We start from the raw sequence: 20,934 nt of genomic DNA on the forward strand, positions 1-20,934 counted from the left end.
TGAATTTATTCATTTGACCATATCAGTATCAAATTAGAAATCATCTGTTTAAGATAATGTGTTAGAGAGGAGCAGCATTAAATAACAGACATGAAAAAGAGACTGTGCTTCAGAAAAGATTCAGTGTACAACATACACAGTATGCCATTTAACACAAACGCTTATAAAGAGTCATCCTAAGCATCAGAAAGAGTTTTATAAAAGTTTACGTTCTCATCCCATGGGATGTACAGAACTATGCAGTTTACATAGTTTTACTATAATCCAAAACATCATGTTTCAAATGTATGAGGCACAGCAAGAACAATATAATTCCATTTCCATAGGAACATTAACACTGCTTGTCACAAATGACACACTTTCCAAACCGTAGCACTCGCAGCAATTATACATGAGTACAATTTTAAAGTATTAAAAAGCAAGAGTTTGGAGCCTGCCCACTGTTACCAATAGGGAATAACATTTGATCTACCCTTGAAAACTATCATAGTTGTAGTAGTTGTAACATAGGAAGGAGTTGAAGTCACTTTGTTAGGGCCAACTTGCTGTGCAAATCCCAAAGCTAACTGACACTGCCAGTGAAAGATTCCCTTGACCCATAGAGAAGGGGACAGCCTCCTTCTTAGCTCCCACTGCCCAAGGAAGATGCAAAGTTAAAACACATCTGCAAACAAATGATAATCTGACTCCACAGACATTCTTAATTTTCATTAAGAATGGCTAAAGGCTCCCCAAGTCTTAAAGACCAAGAATGACTAAGTCTTAAAGACAGAACAAGACTGAACCAGTCTTTAACTGGTTAAATCAAGGACTTCTTATTTCCTTTTTTTGGGGAGTGGGGGGTGGCAGGAAGGTTTTTTCTAAGTAATGCTCAGAGAGACCAAATCTTACAGCCCACATGCTAAATTATATTATATTTTTTCCTGATATTATTTGCAAGCATATATTATAAGTTTTACAAAAGTGCAAGGCCCAGCACAGGAAGATATCCTGGATTAAGACATTCCCAGCAGCAGTGTTCTTTTTGCCATCTTCTTGTTGGTCAACCAGCAGACACACAAACATCACTGCTTGGGATCAGCTTATCAGAGCCCCTAAGGGTTTAGCTTAATCATCTGTGCAATTAAACACTATTCACATTTGACAGCCTATAATGGCAATAGTTTTATGTACAAATTAGAAAATCAAGTCTTAAAATCAGGTTTTAAGAGGTAGAGGTCCATTTCTGACTCATTAACATAAAATGTTATTGAGTCAGTCATATTCTAAGGCTGGTGGTCCCCTAACAATATTGAAGTAACCAGCTAGAGCTCCAAGGTCTATGTAGAGTGATCTTTGTCTCTTCAGCAGGTCTGACTCTTCCATGCTCCCATTACACAATGAGGAATCTAAAAAGAAAATAGAGAAGTCATGTAATTACTGGAAAAATAGCTGTATCAGTTCATTTTTATATTTGTCGGTATTACTGGAATATTTTGCCTATTATTTGATCTTATTAATCTGTGGTTTAAAAATTTTTTAAGTACAACACAAGTCAAACCTCAAATAAAATAAAATCTATCAAACCAACCCATAACTCTAGGACAAAGAAAGAGAAGCAGTTTGCAACTGCAAATAGCAAGCGTGTTCAACAACTTTAAAAAAAGTCTCCATGAGCTGGGACAGTGAGGCAGAGCTTTCTCATCCTCTGAGCTATAGCACTAGAGGAGAGCTTGGAAATGTTCTGCCATCTGAGAATTCTGCTTCCTCATAGAGAAATTTTCACCTAAACACAAGGACATCATTTTTGTCTGTGTGTGACAATAGAGAACAAATACAGGACCACCAGATATTTTTATTCCTTTTAAATCAAGGTCTGAAAAGACAGGTTGGGTTTTCAATGGAAGAATTCCCCCGAATACTTGTATAATGGGTTTCTTGGAAACTCAAGCACCTATAATAAAGTCCAAGTTTAATGGTCCAATATTCTCTTCATTTTCAAAAGAATTGATTCAGATGGTCTGAGCTGGTCAAAGGATTATGCACCTCCAAGGCAAAACCCAGAAGATACGATGCCACTCTAAACTCAAAAACTGAGACTGATTTTTTCAGTGAATTTGTTGTTGCAATTATGCTTTACAGTACGCAAAACTTTGCACAGATATATTTCAAAATATTTATCCCAATTAAATAAACTACTTATCTGGGAAGAGTCTTTCAATGCCTTTTGTCAGAACCCTCCTAATGTATTTGGTATGTAGAAGAAAAACATTTTGAAGCCTGTTGGCAGATTGTTGGCACTTGAGCTTAAAAGGGCTGTTTCCTACCTAGTTCATGTATTATCATTAAGCACTTACTAATGCACAAGGGCAACAGCATTCTATCACACAGTCATTTTTGGTTTTAAAACAAAGGGCTTTTACTCCTGACGCTCAGCAACATTAGTTATGGTTTTATGTGTGTGTTTTTCCTTAAAAAGGCAAAAACTGTTGGATTTGCTGGTGGTTGCTGGACTTTGTGGTTATTTACAAATCAAGAGTGCCCATAAAACATCTCTAGTACAGTGGCAAATTGAGTCCATTTGGGACAACAATGTATACTTCGTGAAGTGCCCTGAATGATTGCCACAGCTTTTCCAAGAGCCAGTCGTTCAGGAGCCCGCAGAAGTCAGGCTAGGTTCCTCCCCACTGAAGTCAATGGGCGTTTTACAGATCACTTCATCACCTCGGGGTCTGATCTCATCTGATTGGGATTTTCACTGGTCACTTTCCAGATGTGCTTGGAGTTTTGTTGGTTCCTTACCACTCATTCCAATCAGGATTTGACACAAAGTAAAGTCTACAAAGGACAAGGCAAGTGAGCCTGATGCCATTACCTGTGATATTCTCTGGCAGCTGCAGATCCTTCCTCGCGAGCAGTCTTTTCCTTTCAAACAACGCCGAGTCCAGGCTCTGGCACCGCGGCTGCTCTTCTGGGGGGGGGTGTAAGGCCTCGTGTTTCAGTAAGTCTGCTGCAGACAGCCTGTGATTGGGATTCCTGTCCAGAGCTGCTTCTAGCAATTCTCTCATGGAAGTGCTGCAGTCCTCAGCAATATCCTCTAAGGGGGGAGCTTGCTTGTGTATCTGTTGGAACCAAAAACGACCATGGAAACAGTTATTCCAAAAACAGTGGAAGAGGAAGTCACAGATAACCACATGAGTGGTCTGGGAATTCCCCAATTAGGACTCATCACCTCCTTAAGTAGTCCTGATCAACTAGAACAGAACATGCAACTACACAAAATCCACTTTTAAAAAAACAGATTTTATCATAAATTTAAAAATTCAAAGAAGCTTCAAGTAAGCCTAAGATCCAGTGCAATTCAAATTCACCATATTTCTATACCACACTGGAAGAGTCAGAGAATCAAATCTGCCAGGCTCCAGTTTTTATCTGCAACTTCTAAGGAAAACAGACAAGTAGAAGACAGATGGGCTTGTTTCAATCAAGTCTCACACTGATCTAACCCTGTCCTTACAGTAAACCCAAGGTCTGTAAATTGAAACAAATCACAGAGACAACTCCAGCCCAGTCTCTTTTCTTCCCCTAAGAGATCAAAACCCACTTCTTCCCTCCCTCCCTTCCCACCCCTGAAGCAAAAAAGGATGATATCATCTCTCTGACAAATATTTTGACAGTTTTTATATGACTGGAGCTTTCCCAAAAAGAGTACAGGAAACCCTCCAACTGATACTGAGCTGGCTCTGCTAAGGATACTCACAATATAAAGGTAGGAGGGATATGCAGAACGAGGGTATCTGTTCACCCAGGGCGGGATGCCTGTTTGCATATGAATGATAGTAGCTCCCATGCTGTAGATGTCTGCTTTTGTTGTGTGGCCTCTGCAAAGGATAACTTCAGGACTCATGTAAATCTGTGAAAAATAGTTAAAAAAATAAGAGATTACTCAACAGGGGAAAACAGCAACCAAAGATGACTTAATGACATTTTGTGATCCTGGAAACCCCGCTCTGAAGGGATGCATAGTAGTGTACCTGCAAGCACCATTTGGGAAATAAGATTGTTCTGTTCTGCATGAGAATACAGCCAAAGAGACAGTACCTGGACAAACTCATATTCCAGGCTTGCCCTCCTCAGACAGGCCACAGGTCAGTGGCTATGGGCTTTGGCTGGGCTGTGAGAGGCTGAGGTTCAAGCCATGGCTGTGCCTTGTTCAGGTAAGTAACAGTAGCCTCATCCTTCCACAGCAAAAGGTGGTGCCTGAATTGCCAGTTTGTTTTGTGGGGCACTGCTGGTACTGCTCCATGCTGCTTGAACAATGGCTGGGCATGAGCTAAAGAGAGGGTGAACTGGACTGACAGCCACCCAGATGGGGGTAGGAGTCCTCCCCTCAGATCCCTTTTACACAGAATACTACTCAGCCCTTCTGAGCAGAACTGACTGATATATATCCCTTCCTGTCTTCTTTACTCTTCTTACCTCCTCCTTCTTATCCACTAACCTGCATATTGTAGCATTTTCCTGAGAAATGGGATAAGGAACAAGCCAGGTCTAGGCAATGCACAAATTAAAAATTAGGTGCCCTTTCCACTAGATTACCCCCAGAGCAGCTACGAAGACAAGAATCCCTCTTCTAACCTTTTTCCAAACCAAAAATGCTAATCTTTCTTGATGGCAACCAAAATAGTTTCCATCCAAACATTTCACTGAAACATTTGAATTTGCCAAGAGTCTCAAGAAGGATCTTGGAAGCTCCTGCCAGCAGCAGGCAGCTCAGAGTGCAGCTGGAGGAGAACCAGACAGGCAGGATGCAGGAGGCACACCCTGCACAGCTCTGCCACTGGCCTGGGGAGCAGGTTTCAACACCACATGGGCACAGCCCACAGCACACCAGGTCAGCAAGCTACCATATTTGCTTCTGGTTCCTACTTTTCCCTCACCCCATTTCCCTCTAAAGGATTAAAACAAACTTTAATTAATTCAAGTTATCCTGACACAAAGAATCACATTAAAAGCCATTAACTGACACAAGGGCAGGAAGTTAAGTCACCACCACATGGTTTGACTGCTTATTGCAACAGATTGAGAACAACTGTAGGGCTCACCAAATTCTAAGGAAAACTTCCCAGTAAATTACATTCCCTATCTGCAAATTCCCTTGTGTGTGTGTGTGCAAAGCCTCAGCAGGTATCTGCAGCTGCTACTGACTTATCCATTGCTTTCCTCAGGGCTAAGAGAGAATCAGTGCATCTGCATCCTCCACCTATAAGTCTCATAAGGAGAAAAGAAGTTCTAATTTTGTAAAAAGAAGTCTTTGCCAAATACAGTGCAACTTGAGTGAAATCTAAATAAACAAGAAGCAGCTGCTTTAAAAAAAATGCTGGCACAAGATCCTGTCTGCAGCTAAGGTGAGAAAATGGTCAAGATGCACCTTGACTGCACAGTGACAAAAAATCAAAAATGAGCTCCAAAGCTCTGATTTCAGACTGGTCTAAGAGTCCATTGTCACCAAAGCACACAGCTCAAGCCATTAATAACTTCCCATTCTCATTCCTTCTGACTGGTGGGCTGGCACTTGCCTGCCAGTCAGACCAGTCACAGCCCAGCAAAAAACCAGTCCTTTCTTCATGCTGTGCTAGTTTTAGTTTAGCATTCCTGAAAATGAATCATACCTTCCACACTCAATAAACTTTAGCAGACAACTTTTTACCCTCAAATGGTTTTACTGAAGCTTATATATTTTAACAGTGATAGAAGCATTAACAGAAAGTGTAGCAACTGCCTAGAAAAAGTATTTCCTGCAGAGCAGTTTCGTAACAACCACAGTTTAATGTTCTGCATGACTTGTACACAAAAGCAGGAACACCAGTTTTTTTCACACTACACCAGCTAAACAAAATGTAACTATCTTTCAATCCTGTTGCCCAGAATTGTAACTACTCATTTTTATAAACACAAAGAAGATTCACTACATTCAGTCTTCCTGTGCTATAGAAGTGAATAAAAAACCTAACTCCCAGAGAATATGCACAGGACAAAGGTTATTCCACCTACCACTTCCCTCAAGGACAGAAGTCCCTGCCAATACCAGATGTAAGAGAAACCAGCCAGCTCACAGGCACAATGCTGCATGGCAGTGACAGAGCCTCAACCAGGGGTTGCACAATTACCTGCAGGAACAACAGGACAACTGCACCACTTCTTAAGGCTGCATAACACAGGGTGCAAAACTCAAGAGGACTTTGGAGAGTTAAGATCTTAGTTTGAAAAAAAAAAAAATCATCAAGAAAGCCAGACTACACAGAGCATTTGTGGGTGACAGGATTAGGCATTGTGGAAAGGAAGATGCCTAGAATGAAGACTGTGAGCAGAAAAACCTATACTGGCATCAGAAACATTAGCCTGTAAGTCTTTCACTGGTATCTGAAAATGTCCTTTCCCAGTGCTGTCCCTCCAACCTCATTTGTGGCTGCAATGTTGCAGCAGGATTGCTGCTCCCCTGAGACAGCAAACACCAAACATGGCCACATTTCAGGGCTGAGAGGATTATCAGCTTTCTGAAAACAGGACTGCAGGTGTTAAAGTGCGTGGAATTTTCCTCCTATTAAATTAAGAACTAAGTGGTTTTCACTTGGCAAACACTGAAGTGTTTTCACTTTTCACTTGTTCTTATTAATACAACCTCGGCCTGTCCTTCAAGACCCAGAAGTGGATCCTCACTAGTCTGCTCCACAATCATGGAAATGTCCTGTTTACACACATCTCCATCATTGGGAAATACCCTATCAACTCATATGTACCACTGTTCTTATTAACAGCACACAAAACCCCCTTGAACAAACAAAAAGCCCCAAACCAAAGTAAAAACCCCACAAAGCTCATGCATGAAGTGCCAGAAAGCATGCTGCTTCCAGTTCAGCAAGTATTTTAAGCTCTTAACTGCCCTGACTAGAAAGACATTGAAAACAAATATTCAAGTGTTTTCTCAATTATCTTGAAAAAAAGAAGCAAACAAACCTGACCTTCTGTAAAATCTTGATTTATCCTCCCCTTCTAAAAAGTGAAATGTTTTTTGTCAATTACATGGGGATTTCCTCTTTACACATGTGGAAGACTATTAAAAGGGTAAGTGCCAACATCTCAGCTAAAGCATTTCCTGTAAAGAATCTCCTCCAGCAACAGAGAGCACAAATGCCACATCTGCAGCAGCTGCCCAAGCTAATTGTTGCTGCTTGGTTGTTTGCTAAAACTCCAGCCTAGGAAACACCTCAGCAGGAATGCAGTCAATCCAAGTGGTGGGACAATCTCAAAATCACTGAGACCATTTAAAAGGACCCCACATCCATCACTGCAACATCTAAGCAATTTTACCAGATAATCATGAACTGTGCCATGCACAACCTCTGAAGAACCCAAGGGTTACATGCACATGGGGAACAGAGTTGACAAGGGCTAAGAGATGAAACCCAGACATCTGTAATTTCTGTGGTTTTGAAGGGAGGAATTCAAGTATGGTGTTGAACAGGTCACCCCAGTCCACAGTGAGTATCTCAGAGGAAATCTTGGCTAGACCAAAGAACAAATTCCTGTTACAAGTGTCTGAGCAGCAGCTGAAACACTGCAAACAACCCTCCTCAGAGTACTGTTTGACCTCAGTGAACAACTGCTAACAAATGAGACTGCAGAGAAAGTGACACGGCTTTCAAAGCATTCCATTCAGCAAGTTGAAAATAAAAATATAATTGAGACTCTATTAAGGTCTGTAAGTTTTTTATAGGTTTTATAGTAACTATTTTATCCACGCTTCTAACCCTCCAGCTTCAAAATTGAGCTTAAACACCACAACCCATAGGATTAATGCAATATAAAGGCTTTTGTCCCTTCAGCTTCTTACCTCTGTTCCTCTAAGATCTTTGGGATAGTAAATGTCTTCAGTCATTTGAACACTTAGGCCAAAATCCACCAAAACAGCCTTAGTTGACATAAAGACAATGTTGCTTGCTAAAAGAAAACCAAAAATTACATCATTTAAGTGTCTGGCACGTTGGTATTTATTTTGCAACACTCCTGTTTCATTCAGATGCCAGCCTGAAAAGGGGGAGAGATTAGCACAACCACCCTCTACAGACAATATCCTTCTAGCCAAAATAGGTCTGGTAATGATTTGGCTCAATTTTAAATCATATCTTAAAAATCAAACTGGTCTGGTTTATGTAAAAGAACCAATGTTTTGTCATTTTCTTCTCTTAAAATTAAAAAAAGAGACAATGAGAGAAAATAGCTGAGGGTAGAGGAGGAAGGCAGAAGACTGGTAGGCACCACAGCACAGTGCTCTGAAGATGTTCAAAGGTCTCCAAGGTGCAGATCATGCTGAGCAGCCCTAGCTATAAACAGCACAACTGTTGCTCACCAAGAGGTTTTTCTAGAGTAACAATTTAAGTGAAGACAGAAACACAGAGCAACCAGGGCCCCTCCACAGCAGCCACACCAGTCACCTGCACTGGTCTGTGAGGGCAGCTCAGCGTGAAAGCAGAGGACAAACAATGGCTGTAAAAATAGAAGACTGAGCATTTCAAACTCCCTCAGAACTGCAGCAGTATCTAGAAGCTTAATTTACTTTCCTTCATAAAACCCTGCCTAAGGCACAACTTTGTACTCAGAGGCTTTGTTTGCAGCTGTATTTCTGATCAAATATTTAAGAATGTAGTGCTTGGTGTGAGCCTTGAGAAATTCTTGTTTGCTGTTTCAGAAGATGTGGTAAAATGAAGTCTCCAAGTTACACAACAGAAGTACATTTCCCTTACAGGAAACTGTGGGCTATTTTCTGTCTTGACAGTGCCTACCATGACCACTCAGCGGGAGGGCAGACTTGATTTCAGCAGTACTGATTGATTCCTGGAGCAATGCTTCACACAGCTGCCTCCTTACCAGCGCTATAGACTACGTAAGTCTGTCATTTTAGGGATAACTTTGAAGATATGGATTTTAAACACCCCATAATAGATCATCCAAAGGGCCACACTGCTACAGTGCAGCAGGATCTGCTTCCTGCCTGGGACTGAGCCCCAGCTGCAGCTGATTTTGGATTGAAGCTCCCCTGACCAAACAGCCTGATGGTTTAACTGCTCTCCAACCAAGGGTTAAAACGAGTGGCAGCATGAACACATCCCAAGAACCAGAATGCCTTCCTCCCCTTCCTTGCTCAGGGCATGTTTTACTCTCAATAAAATCCCCACCTTCTGTCCCAGCAGAACAGACTCAATTGCAGCTCAAAAGCAGCAGATAGAGTGAGGAAGAAATCAGAGATTTTGGGAAAGAGTCTTTTCTACTGCTTGCGCCTGGGGAGGGAAAACACACACTGCTCCCTGCATGGAGCCTGCCCTGCCAGGCAGTGGGCATTGCTCCATCTCAGGCCTGGAGTACCCAGCTCACCCTGGCACCTCAGGCAGGAGCACGGTCAGGGCTCACCCAGGCACCTCTGGGCAACCACATCTGTCCCAGCCAACCTCTGCCTCAGCATCTGCCCTGCATCCACCAACACAGGGGAAGGCTGGAAAAAGTGAAATGCACCACAATGGGCTGGTTCTCCTATTCACTACCTAGATGTAACAGGCTTTGGGCTGGTTTCGTTTTTAAGTTGTTTAAATAATGTCTTTGTTACTGCCAATTAAAATAAACCCATAGGAAAGACTTACAAATGATCAAGAAAAATAAAGGGAAAATATAAGCAGTTTTGTAGCTGTCAGAATCTCAAAGGCTTACATCTAAAGTTCTGACCCATACTAAATTAAAAAAACTCCAAAAACCAAAAATGCAAAACTCAGATAAAAATTTAGCAGTTCCCAACAGTTCAGTTCTGTGAATTATTGTAATGCTTCAATCTGAATATTTCTACTTTAAACCCTCAAGTTTAGCTAAAAAAACCCAGAGAAATTAATCTATCTGCGGGCCAAGATAGTACTGGGAAAAACAGCATTTAATACTAATTTAAATGCAACACATTAAAATTAAATTTTAAAGCATTTCAATACCAGTGTATTTAATTTGGACTTAACATCAATATGTTTAATTATTTATAAATGTTAATATCCAGAGTTTTTTAAAAGCAAACATATATTGAAATTTGTTGTACTTGTTGAAAGAAAAAAAAAAGCACAAATTATGTATTTACTGCCAAAGTGTCTCAAACTGAGGAACACCTGTGTAGACATGTAAAACCTAAAAGGTGTAAGTTGAAGGTGATAATGGAAACATTCAGGATGAATTTATATTAAAAGCAGGAAACTTCTGCTGAACACAGACTGATAACTTCACTCTTTAGGTTTTTATTTAAATTGAGTTGCTCATGAATTTATGACTTTCTAATCACCCTCTGCTGGAGTGAATCAATAGTGTAAGTATTTATTACCTCCAGAACCTGACCCTGCCATTTATAAAGCATTATCCATCCCTCCCACTCAGATGTAAGGCTGTGTGCCCTAGCTCAGTCCCAGGGACTCCACCATGGCCCCAGCCCAGCCAGGACCAGAAAGCACCCCAAGGAATCACACAGACGTACGTTTGATATCATGGTGGATAATCCTCTTTGAGTGAAGAAAGTCAAGTCCTTTCAGAATATGCTTTGTCACCCAAATTATTTCAAACTCTCTCATAGGACCACAGCTCTCCAGCTTTTCCATGACAGATCCTCCCTCTCCAGCTTCCATGAAGAGATGGATTGTCTCATCCCACAAAATAGCGCCATATAATTCAGCAATGTTTTCATGTCGGAAACATGCCTGTATTTCAACATCTGATGGTTTGAACTGTTCCACAGGGACCTAGGACATTCAAACAAAATCACAGTTATCCATAACAAAAGCAAGTTATCCATGTGGACACTAATTATCCTATAGATTAACAGAAAAGAAGGAAGTATAGCACTTGTATCCACTTGTTAAAATACTGAGCTTTACTTTGCTCCTGTGACTTTTCTTCCTTTGCAGCTGAGAGACATCCTGTTAAAAGTTGAGAGACATTTTGGAATCATGCCCAAATAAAAAGTGTAATCTTCCAGAAAAAGCAATGTAGCAAGAGTTATTCCCGTCAAAATCCAATGATTACGCAAAAGCTGTATGCAAACTTCCTGAAGGAGATAAAATTCCCACTGCTTTTTCCATTAGCTTTGTGCACTCATCTGCACTACCAGAACTACACACCCACCTGACAGGTGGATCAGTGCTTGCAGTGCTCAGGCCCATTACTGGCCTCAATTCAGCCCTTATCAGCACTGGTTTATGGTTTACATGAAATGAAAGCTGCTTTGAAGGGAGAGCCAGCAGCACGCTATTTCTTTAAAAAGTACTGACAGCAGATTGCTGAGACAATAAAAGCAGTGTTTGCTTACATAGAGAAAAGCTACTACTGCTCTGCTTAGTTTTCTTCCCTTGGACTTGTGTCTGTGAACCAAATAAGAGGCTAATTTATTCCAATGAGAAATATTGTTTGTATTTTCAGAAATATTTGGATACTTTAATTCTGCAGTGGATTATGCAGGAGCAGCCAAAAATCTATCCCCATGTGCACACACAGGCTGCAGGGGAAGGGCACACAGCTACCTGCCCAACTTTTTCACACACAGAATTAATACATGAGCTGGGAGATATAGAGCAATATCCCAACTGAGCTTTTACTGCCCTGAATATTTACTGCTCAATTCAAAATAGTATGTTAAAAGGCACAGCTGAAAGAAAATGTTGGCTTGCCTAAAAGTAGGACAGTGCTCAGCAGTTGAGGCATCTCACAACCTTAACCCCATCAGTGCCCAAAACACAGTAAGAGTTGCAAATACTGAGTTCTCAGGGACTTTATTGGCACTGGAGTAAAGAAAACTGAAGTCTGAGCACTTCAGCTAAAGGACAAGAGCCTAAAGCTTCTGCAGCAGCAGGGTTTTTACTACCCCCTTCAGCAGGGACAGGATCTCACACCGATATTTTACCCTAGCAGGACAAGTAGAAAATCCACTCTGCACAACAGGCCATGTGCCAGTTCCACACACTTCTAGATACTTTTAAAATGCTGAAATATTTGTAGCTTTAGAGCAAAAGAAATTTAAACATGCTAACAGAAGTGTACATTTTCCCCACCTTGTTTAGGCAAATAAAACCAAGACGATCATCAGCCAACAGTGGAATTTGATGCAGACATGTTTGAAAATACACCGTAAGTAGTATGTCATACAATATTTGCTCAGAGATAAAACTACTGAACTAACATACCAATTTGCATGCCATTCGTTTCTTGGTTTCTCTGTCTTGGGCTAAGTACACTTTCCCAAAAGCTCCCCGAGGAATAAAATCAGAACCAATATTCCTGTAAGTCAACTTCCATGGAAACAGGAGCACATCTGAGTCAATTTGATAGCGCCCATTCTTGGGTGTGATCTGTGGAGTTAAATAAACAACAAAAACCCACAGTGAAGTTAAAACTACTTCAAGTCTAATTAATTTTATACATATAGTGGAAAAAACTCCGTATCACTTATGTGTATGATGCATATGATCTGCTTAGCAGTCTTTATTTAGAAACACCAAATGGGAACAGCATGTGAGGTGTGGCATTCATTCACAGCCCAGGAATCCACGTTTCTCTTCAGTGACTAACTTACGAAGTGTAAGTTGCAATTAATTGTCTTGAAACAACAACAACAGCAGCTGGGTTAATGAAATTACCCACCTCTTGTTATTAGATTTACCTGCACATGTTTGTCCTTCCTGTAATCTGTTAACTTGTTATGCCACATACCTGTTAGTCATAGGTTATCTTATACAATGTGAGCAAGAGTTTCAGCATTTCCTAATATCACATGTACTGCTAGGAGTTTAATTTCCCATCTTGTATTGGAGTTTCTGCTGCTTAGTAAAAGGTCAAAGAAGTCTGCCTTGATTTTACCAGCCACTTTCCTCTAGTTTTATTCCATAGTTTAAAAAAGAAGAGTGGGAGTAACATTGCCTCCTCTAGGTGAGTAATGTCAGGAGCTTTGCTTCTTCTGTATCACCAGCCAGGCAAGGAGGGGATTCAGGGCACCTAAGTCAGTATCTTGCTCTAAATCTTTCTCCAAAACAGTTCCCTCCCTCTGCACGTGACAGAGAGAGACCAAACGCCTAACTACAGCCATGTGAGTACTGCTTGATCCCTGGTGTTGCTTCTTCAGCCTCTCAGCTACAAAATTAATAATATTTCCTATGAATATGCTTCTAATTATTTCAGCCAGTATTTGCAATATCATTAATCTCCTTACTACTAATTTATCAAGATTTGATGTAAAATCACATCAAAGATATTTATCATTTCATGTCTGTCACAGGGCCTCAAATACTCAGCTCTTCAGCTACTCTTTTTAAGATGGCAGCATATCAGGAAGATTATTTGGCCTAGATTTCTAGTTAAGATGTAACATATAATCCTTCATTCTTAATCTACCTTCCTTCTTTTCAATTAGGAAAGTACCTTCTTGACTGCTAAAATTGTCATTTATTATTTGTACCTACATGAAATAAATTAATTCTTCTAAGTTCCTAAATCTGGGGAGAATAAGTTCTTAGCCTTTAGCCAAGGGGGAATGGGGGGCTATCCTTCCATAAAAAGTATTCTGCCTATGACAGAGAGAACAAGCCTTCCCTCTACTTATTAGAGCCAGGGTAAAGCAATCTGTACATGCCTAACAATCTGTACACCTTGCTTGCCTGCTTCTGCATTTCAAAGGGTTGAGACTAATGCATATGGGTTACACCTTATCCTGGAAAGGAAGAGACGCTGAACAGAGTTGATTTGGAGAGCAAGACAGCGATGACCACCACACTACTCATGTTTTCAGGTGGCTTTTAGGACTAGCTCCTAGCCTGACCCTGTGAACATTTGTCAGTGGTTGCAATGCATTTTTCAGTTCAGTTTTAACTAAAAGAAATCCATCTTGTGCACTTCAAAACTCTTTGTGATGCAAGCCATGGTGCAGCCAGTGAGGGTCAGCAGGTAGTCAGAAACAGTCCTGACCCTAACCAAAATGCTTTAGATATTTACAGAGCAATGTCCCTGCTGAAATGCATGCACAGGTAATACCCTGCCTCCAACCCTCAGCTGCATAATGGGATCATGTGCACCTAATAGTACTGGGTTCATATCAATTGTATGTAGAAGCAATATGCAAGCAAAACAACCACGAGGATGTAGAACAGTGTCTACCCTAAGCATAACAAACATTTAATATTACTAAGTGTCATTTCAATATAACAGAGTTGAAAAGTGATGGTTTTGCAATAGTACAATGCTCCCTTCAAATCAGAATAAAGCAATACCCTCTGGTATTTCGCACCTGAGTAACCAGTAAGCCTCAAGCAACCAATGTTCACACATGAAATATAAAATATACAGGATATTTAAGATGTTAGATTTAGAACATCTTAAGAAAATACAGCAGCAACACCAACATGCATAATAGAATTCCATTGCAACACTGATTATTTCCAGAGCAACTGATCTTAAACAAAAGTTTAATGACACTAATATCCAGAGAAGCTGGTAGAACACAAACAATTTTAGGGAAAAAAAATAACATCTCAAAACAACACATCTATATACTTGAATTTAGCAATGTGAGATATTACATAATATTGTAACTCCTAAAATCACACTTGATAGTACGTGCTTTTTCTCCTTACATTACTACTATTGACATTTTGTGCAGATCTATGGGAAGGGTTGTCACCCACTAGGTAAGGTTCCTCAGGGCCCATCCAGCCTTCCCTTGAACACTTCTAGGGATGAGGTATCCACAATTTCTCTGAACAGTCTGTTCCAGAGTCTTACCATCCTCAGAGTAAAGAAGTCTCTACACTTTTAGTTTAAAATCATTCCTCCTTGTCCTATCACTACACACCCTTCTAAAAAGTCACTCTTCCTCTTTTTTATGCAAGTACCGTATTTTACAAGCCACATTTAAGTACTGAAAGGACAAAATCAATTGTAGATTTTGCTTTTTGACTGCTTGTCTCAAGTTTGTATTCAATACTGGGAAATGTTTTCTAACCTCCAGGGATACTAGGAGATAAGAGATTTGATCCTTCTGAACAAAAGACCTTTCTGCATAGCTAGCTGCCTGAGACTGCAAGGGCTAGACTTGATAGGCTCAGGGACCCCTTCCAGCCCCAGGGTTCCACAGGAAACCATAACCTGCAACTTCTGGAACTGAGCTTTATTTAGAATCATTAAAAACTTCTAATTCCTATGGTCTATAAAATGCCAAGTAAAAGGAAAAGAGATGTACGTACCATATTCAAGAGGATTCCAGATTCCTGTTGTCTGCATCCTTTAAACTGTTTTGCAGTGTTAGACACCTGATTTGCAAAAGCAAGCAGGTCTTCCACAGTCCCGTATTTGACAGAGGACATCAAAGAGACCTCCCCTTCACAAAACAGTAATGATTCTGCATGTTCATCATTTTGATTTGCCTCTTCACACATGGTAATTAAGCTGTCTTCATAGACTGCAATGTCTTCACCTGGATAATGGTTTTCCATGATGGCTATCACCTCAGACATATTTAGATCCGCTAGCAACAAGTCAATCTCCTCTTTGCTATCACTATCCGTGCTCATATACTCCATTACTGTCCACTTTGCAAAATCAGTCCTGGAAAAAAAAGAAAAGAACTTTAAAACATTTTTCACCTACCTAAATTTATTTTAGCAAAGTAAGAATGAAAAGGAGTTATCAGAAGTGATCAGTACCTCATCATTATACAGATTTAACATTAATAACTTGTATTATGAAGAAAATCATAATTAGGATCCTGGGTGGAGACAGAATGAAGAAGTATTTGCTAGTGAAATTTATTTAGAAGTTACTAGTTAACCTCCCCTGTCACTCACTCTCAGAATTTTTTATGATAAAGGTTTCCCTAAGAGGAACAGGTACAGTAAGAATACACCACTGTGACAGATATGCAAAAATGACAGAGCACCCTCAATAGAAATAAAGGAATTCATTGTTTGGAAAAGAATGACAAAGAGAGATATTAACATTCTCAATTAGTTTATGTCTAAGTTTGTACTTTTTTTTTTGTACACAATTTATGTGACAATTCATCCAGAAAGAAGGAAAGGTCACAAAGCAAGGTCATTCCACTAGTAATAGGCATCTGTTAGTATCATTGTACAAAGCACTGTCACCACCTGAGATACAAAAATCCATATTTCTTTTGCAATTAACTGGTCAGAACTAGATTTGAATTGAAATTTTCACTCTGACTTTCAGAAGAAAGTCCGAAACTGAGCTATCATAAAAGCAATGAGCTTTTGAAGTGGTTTCCAACATTTTGCTCTGTTCCCATTAATGCTAACAATAACTTTTTAGGTTACTATCGCAACTGTTTTGCTGGAATGGATTTACAGCAAGCTGGGTTCAACTTCCAAAAAAGTTCCTTTCTATTCCAGAGAGTTACATATTCAAGTTAAAAATGTTTGCATGATCAGTCATTAAAAAACTGACACAAATAGTTTCCAACACATAAATGTCAAGAGCACTTACCTTGTATTTAACCTGATTACATCACTCAAAACCATTTAAAAACGTCTCAATAGAATCCCTGAAGTCATCACGTTTTTCTGAACCCGTATTTACCACTGATGATAATTTCACAGTGTTCTGTGGCAGTCTATTAAAAAAAGCAAAACAAATAAAGCCATTGCACACCAGCTCAAGCAGAAGGACTGGTTTGTACTCATACAGATTATTTGTTTCATGGAAAGAAGAGCTAGTAATCACAAGGCTGAGATAACAGGGGATTTTTCTGCAGAAAAAGATGACAACTCAAGAATCAAGCTACTGTATCATCCAGATTTCCAAATAGTAGTGAAAAATAGTTTTTCCATGGTTATGTCCTGAGTTTTATTCTGTCTCATGCCTGCTTAAGCAAAGAGTAGGACCTCCTTTTCCTCTAGCAGAACTGACTACAGCATAACCTCTTTAGAGAGCTCTCACTTCCCTTTTTTGTAATCCACTGCACCATCTATTTTGGGCAAAAGATAACAACTAGGCAAAAAAAAAAAAAAAAAAAAAGAACCAAAAAAAACCGAAAAGCAGCAAACAGAATCTTATCTCAAGGACAAGCAGCAGACTCGATCCCCTGAGGCCATGGAGCAATGTATTTACCCAGGCACAGTTTCTGGTTATGATCACTATCTTTCTTACCCTCACCACAAGGACGTAGAAGCTCTGTGGCACATATTTCTCATGGGTTAAAGTATTTACGTCAGCTCTAATGTGAAGAAAACCAAGTAAAATGACGTGTCTGAGTTGGCAAAGAAGTCAGACCACGTGCTGAAAAAGGCAGGACAGGGCAGCAGATGCAGCATCAGAAAAGGCAAACGGAGTGCCTGTTCCTTTTCAAATTCCGATCCAAACCCTGGGAGTGATGGTGGTAGAGCAGTGCTCTGCCACCCCCCATTCCCCAAGCCGGGCACGGTGACTTTCACCAGCACTCTACACCAGTTCATCCAGCCCTAATCAACCCACACCCCCAGCATCAGGGCAGCCAGCTTGGAAACTTTGTGGTCACTAGCACTACTTGATGGGTAGGCCACAGGCTTTGTATCCTGGGTGCTCAGAGAGATCACGAAAAGGAAAAGATGCTGTGGGTGTTTTTTAGCCCCGACTCACCTCAACTTGCTCCATGACCAAGCTATAGGCTGTTAACAAAGTCTGAACATGGTTACTTTTTAATAGAAATGAGATTTCTGTTTTTCTCCAGAGCAAGACTTCTATCAATTGATTTGCTGGTTTTGGGGATTTTTTTTTTTTTGGGGTGGGGGGCAGTGGTGGTTTCTGCTGAATTAGTGGGGCTCAAAAGAAAAGAAACAGTGCTGTCATAAAAGGAACCAAGAGAACTCATGTGTAAAGTCAGGTAATGTTACAAACTAGTCCTGAGGGACTTTCTGAAGAAAAACATGAGCCTCTAGATGCTTTGGTCTTTTATGGATAAAGACAAATATGTACCACAGTTAAACTAATTTACTCTCTGACAGCATTTTCATGCATCTGTACAGATTAGACCAAATGTAGCTTTCTGGAAGTGCCAGCTCTGCTTTGTTCCTCAAAATGTTCCCAAACTAGAGCACAATACTAATAATACTCTTGGCAGTTTCACTACTACCCAAAATGTTCTAAATAACATGAAATGTCTATAACCTGCATATTCTCATTTCTTTTAGTGCTTAAGAAAAGCTGCAAACCCTTCACCATTACAACTACCTGAAAGGAAACGGTAGTGAGGTGGGAGCTGTTCTCTTTATCTCAAATAACAAATGATGGGACAAGGTGAAATGGCTTCAAGTTGTGCCAAGAGAGGTTGGATATTAGGAAAAATTTCTTCACTTAAAGAGTTGTCAAACACTGGAACAGGCTGCCCTGTTCCTGGGTGGAATCACCATCCCAGGGGGGATTTAAAAGACATACATGTAGATGTGACACAGTTTAGTGGTGGGCTTAAGAGTGCTGGGTTGGACTTGATAATTTTACAGGTCTTTTCCAACCTAAGTGATTTTATTTTTCCCTATATCTAGCAAATTCTAAGTACTAAATGATTACACAATAAAAGCAGTGTCTAGACTATAAAAGCTGATTTTTTAAAATTATGCAGGAATTTAGTACTATACTTCCCCTACAGACAAGAAAAAAAAAGGTCCATTTTCCAATGGGGAATTCATTCCTTCTATTTATCCCTAAAATCCTATACTAGTATCAGTGGTGGGCACTCATGCAGTATTCTAAATTGTCCTATATAATCTAGATTCACAAAGAAATGACATCACTAAGTACACTTTACTTATATTCTCAGCTAAAAAACTGGGTTTACCTGCAGTGGAAAAATAAAACTGCATGCAAACACTTAAGTCAGTTGCTAAAGCACAAGACTCTTTCTCCAGTTTTGCCAATATTTCAACATCATCACATGAGTAATTTGTAAGCCAAAGGTTTATTTCTCTATTCTCGGCGTAGCTTTTCAACCCCTTTTGCCTAAGAAGTGTGCTGCCAGACACCACTCTTATATCCATATTAAATAATTACTGGATACCAGACTTCTGAGCCCCTGTGACACTTTCTGTGTGTCAAGGATCAACGATGGAAAAAAATTGAACAAAATCTACAATAAAAATAAAATTTAAAAATCAAGACCACATAGACAAGAAACCTCAACACCCCTCTCCCCCTTAAAAAGCTAGCCACAAACTGCATAGCCTGGCTCAACACAATCATACACCCATAATAAAGATCTCTTGTGTTGCTTGTAGAGAACCTAGAGAACAATTTTCTGGTCTAAGTGACAAGTGACTGCCGACTAGAAAGGAAATAAATAGTCCTTATTTACTTTTAAAAAAACTTATCGACAACTTGAAAAACACAATCCCTCTGGGGGAAAAAAAAAATCAACAACAAAAAACCCCCCAAAACTTCTACTGTTAAGGAACGAGAAATAGAAACAATTTCAACTTCGACAACATTTCACATATTCACTTGGAATAAGAAAACGCGCGACTCTCCCAGCGCTGGCAGCAGCAGAGCCCAGCCCCAGCCCTTCCTGCCCTGCAGCCCCGGGGACAGCGCAGGTGCCGCAGCCGCGGCGCCCCGGCACACGGCGCGGCTCGGGAGCCGAGGGCAGCCGGGAGCCCGAGCGCCCCGCCCGGCAGCGCAGCCCCGTCCCGCTGCATCGCTCCGCTGCCCTGCCCCGCCGGCCCCGCTCACCCGCGGCCCCGCTCTCCGCGCCGCCGTCCGCCGCAGCCCGCGCCGCTCCGCCGGCTCCCGGCGCTCCGCGGCCGGCAAGGGCGCAGGTGGCACCGCCCGCCCCGGCCGAGGGCGGGGAGCGGGGCGGCCCCGCCGCCGGTTTCTATTTCGGTTTCCCGGCAAGAGCGAGCGCTGCGCTGTCCCAGCCCGGCCTCAAGCCCGGCCAGCGACCGCCTCCTGCCTCGGCCGCGGCGTCGCCCGGTGGCAATGGCTTGTGCTCGGCGGTGGCATCGGGAAAACCCTGTCCTGCCACCTCATGTTTCCGTGCGCGCCTAGAGGGCGTCCCCCGGCGTCCTACGAGTTGGAACATAGTCTGAATTAAACTTCGTCTGGCTGACACGCGGGTGGAATTTAGGACAACAACGTGAAGAATTTGTTAGTAGCAGTAGTATTAAAATACTCACTACTGTGATTTGGGTAATTGTTAAAATTGGATACGACTACTTTTTATTTCTTATCCATAAGGAAGTAATTATTGCAAAACTGTGCTGCCCAGTAGCGCCTCTTCAGCCAGTTTGTTTTTAAGGAGACAAGTAGCATCTTTAACAAAAACAGCTGCCACAGCACTAGGAGCTGATGAGTTGAATCTGTCTCAAGGTGTCAAGTCACCCAAGACTGATTTTCGGTTCATTATCTGCAGTGTAATGACTATTTGCTTACTGAAGTCAATGGCAAAACCATCATTATAAAGTTTCAGGACAAAAATTCACCTTAGGCTTCAGCGTTTATTAGTAGTTCATACAACCCCTTTTCTCTTTGTGTTATCAAGATACCCTGACTCCCTTGTTTAAATGGTTTATGTTTGCTACCTCTCCTGGGACGTTCACAATTGTCCAAAGTATGTCACAAATGACATTCCAAAATGTGCAAGAGTTTAGACTCACTATAGGATTTTCTTTTCCTTAGCATCATAACTATGTATATGGAACTCTGCTAGCAGGGTTAACCTTTGCTCATACACAGTTTCTTTCCCAGACGATACAGATGTTAAATACATTGGCAAACCTCCATAAGGAAAGAGGTGTCTTCTTTGTTGAGTTTGACCTTGTTCAATTGCACCACCCAGTGCATTTGCTAAAAAAAAAAAAAACAAAAAAACCCACTGTGAAAAAAAAAAGGCAAGAAGGCTGAAGATGGTTA

The 20,934-nt window shown here is 40.9% G+C and overlaps 1 protein-coding gene across 1 annotated transcript; it reads right to left on the reverse strand.

The window, feature by feature from the left end:
- Positions 1-823: 823 nt before the first annotated feature.
- MAP3K8 (mitogen-activated protein kinase kinase kinase 8) lies at positions 824-19,839 on the reverse strand. The gene is made up of 9 exons (XM_021543057.3): positions 19,756-19,839; positions 16,543-16,669; positions 15,285-15,645; positions 12,237-12,401; positions 10,538-10,799; positions 7,874-7,980; positions 3,740-3,892; positions 2,855-3,101; positions 824-1,388 (listed from the first exon to the last, which is right to left on the reverse strand). Exons 2-9 carry the CDS (start codon positions 16,575-16,577, stop codon positions 1,255-1,257), a joined length of 1,464 nt encoding a protein of 487 aa, XP_021398732.1. The 5' UTR covers positions 16,578-16,669; positions 19,756-19,839; the 3' UTR covers positions 824-1,254.
- Between the last annotated feature and the right edge of the window lie 1,095 nt (positions 19,840-20,934).

The sequence above is a fragment of the Lonchura striata genome, chromosome 1, assembly GCF_046129695.1.
Source record: "Lonchura striata isolate bLonStr1 chromosome 1, bLonStr1.mat, whole genome shotgun sequence".
NCBI classification, from domain to species: Eukaryota; Metazoa; Chordata; class Aves; order Passeriformes; family Estrildidae; genus Lonchura; species Lonchura striata.

Excerpts from the sequence above, each read along its gene's own strand:
- MAP3K8 (XM_021543057.3), bottom strand. The coding sequence starts at position 16,577 with ATGGTTTTGAGTGATGTAATCAGGTTAAATACAAG. Across the intron at positions 7,981-10,537 it reads TATCCACCATGATATCAAAC|CAAGCAACATTGTCTTTATG; the intron begins GTACGTCTGTGT and ends GTTTTCTTTTAG. Across the intron at positions 3,893-7,873 it reads AAGATCTTAGAGGAACAGAG|ATTTACATGAGTCCTGAAGT; the intron begins GTAAGAAGCTGA and ends TATTTTTCACAG.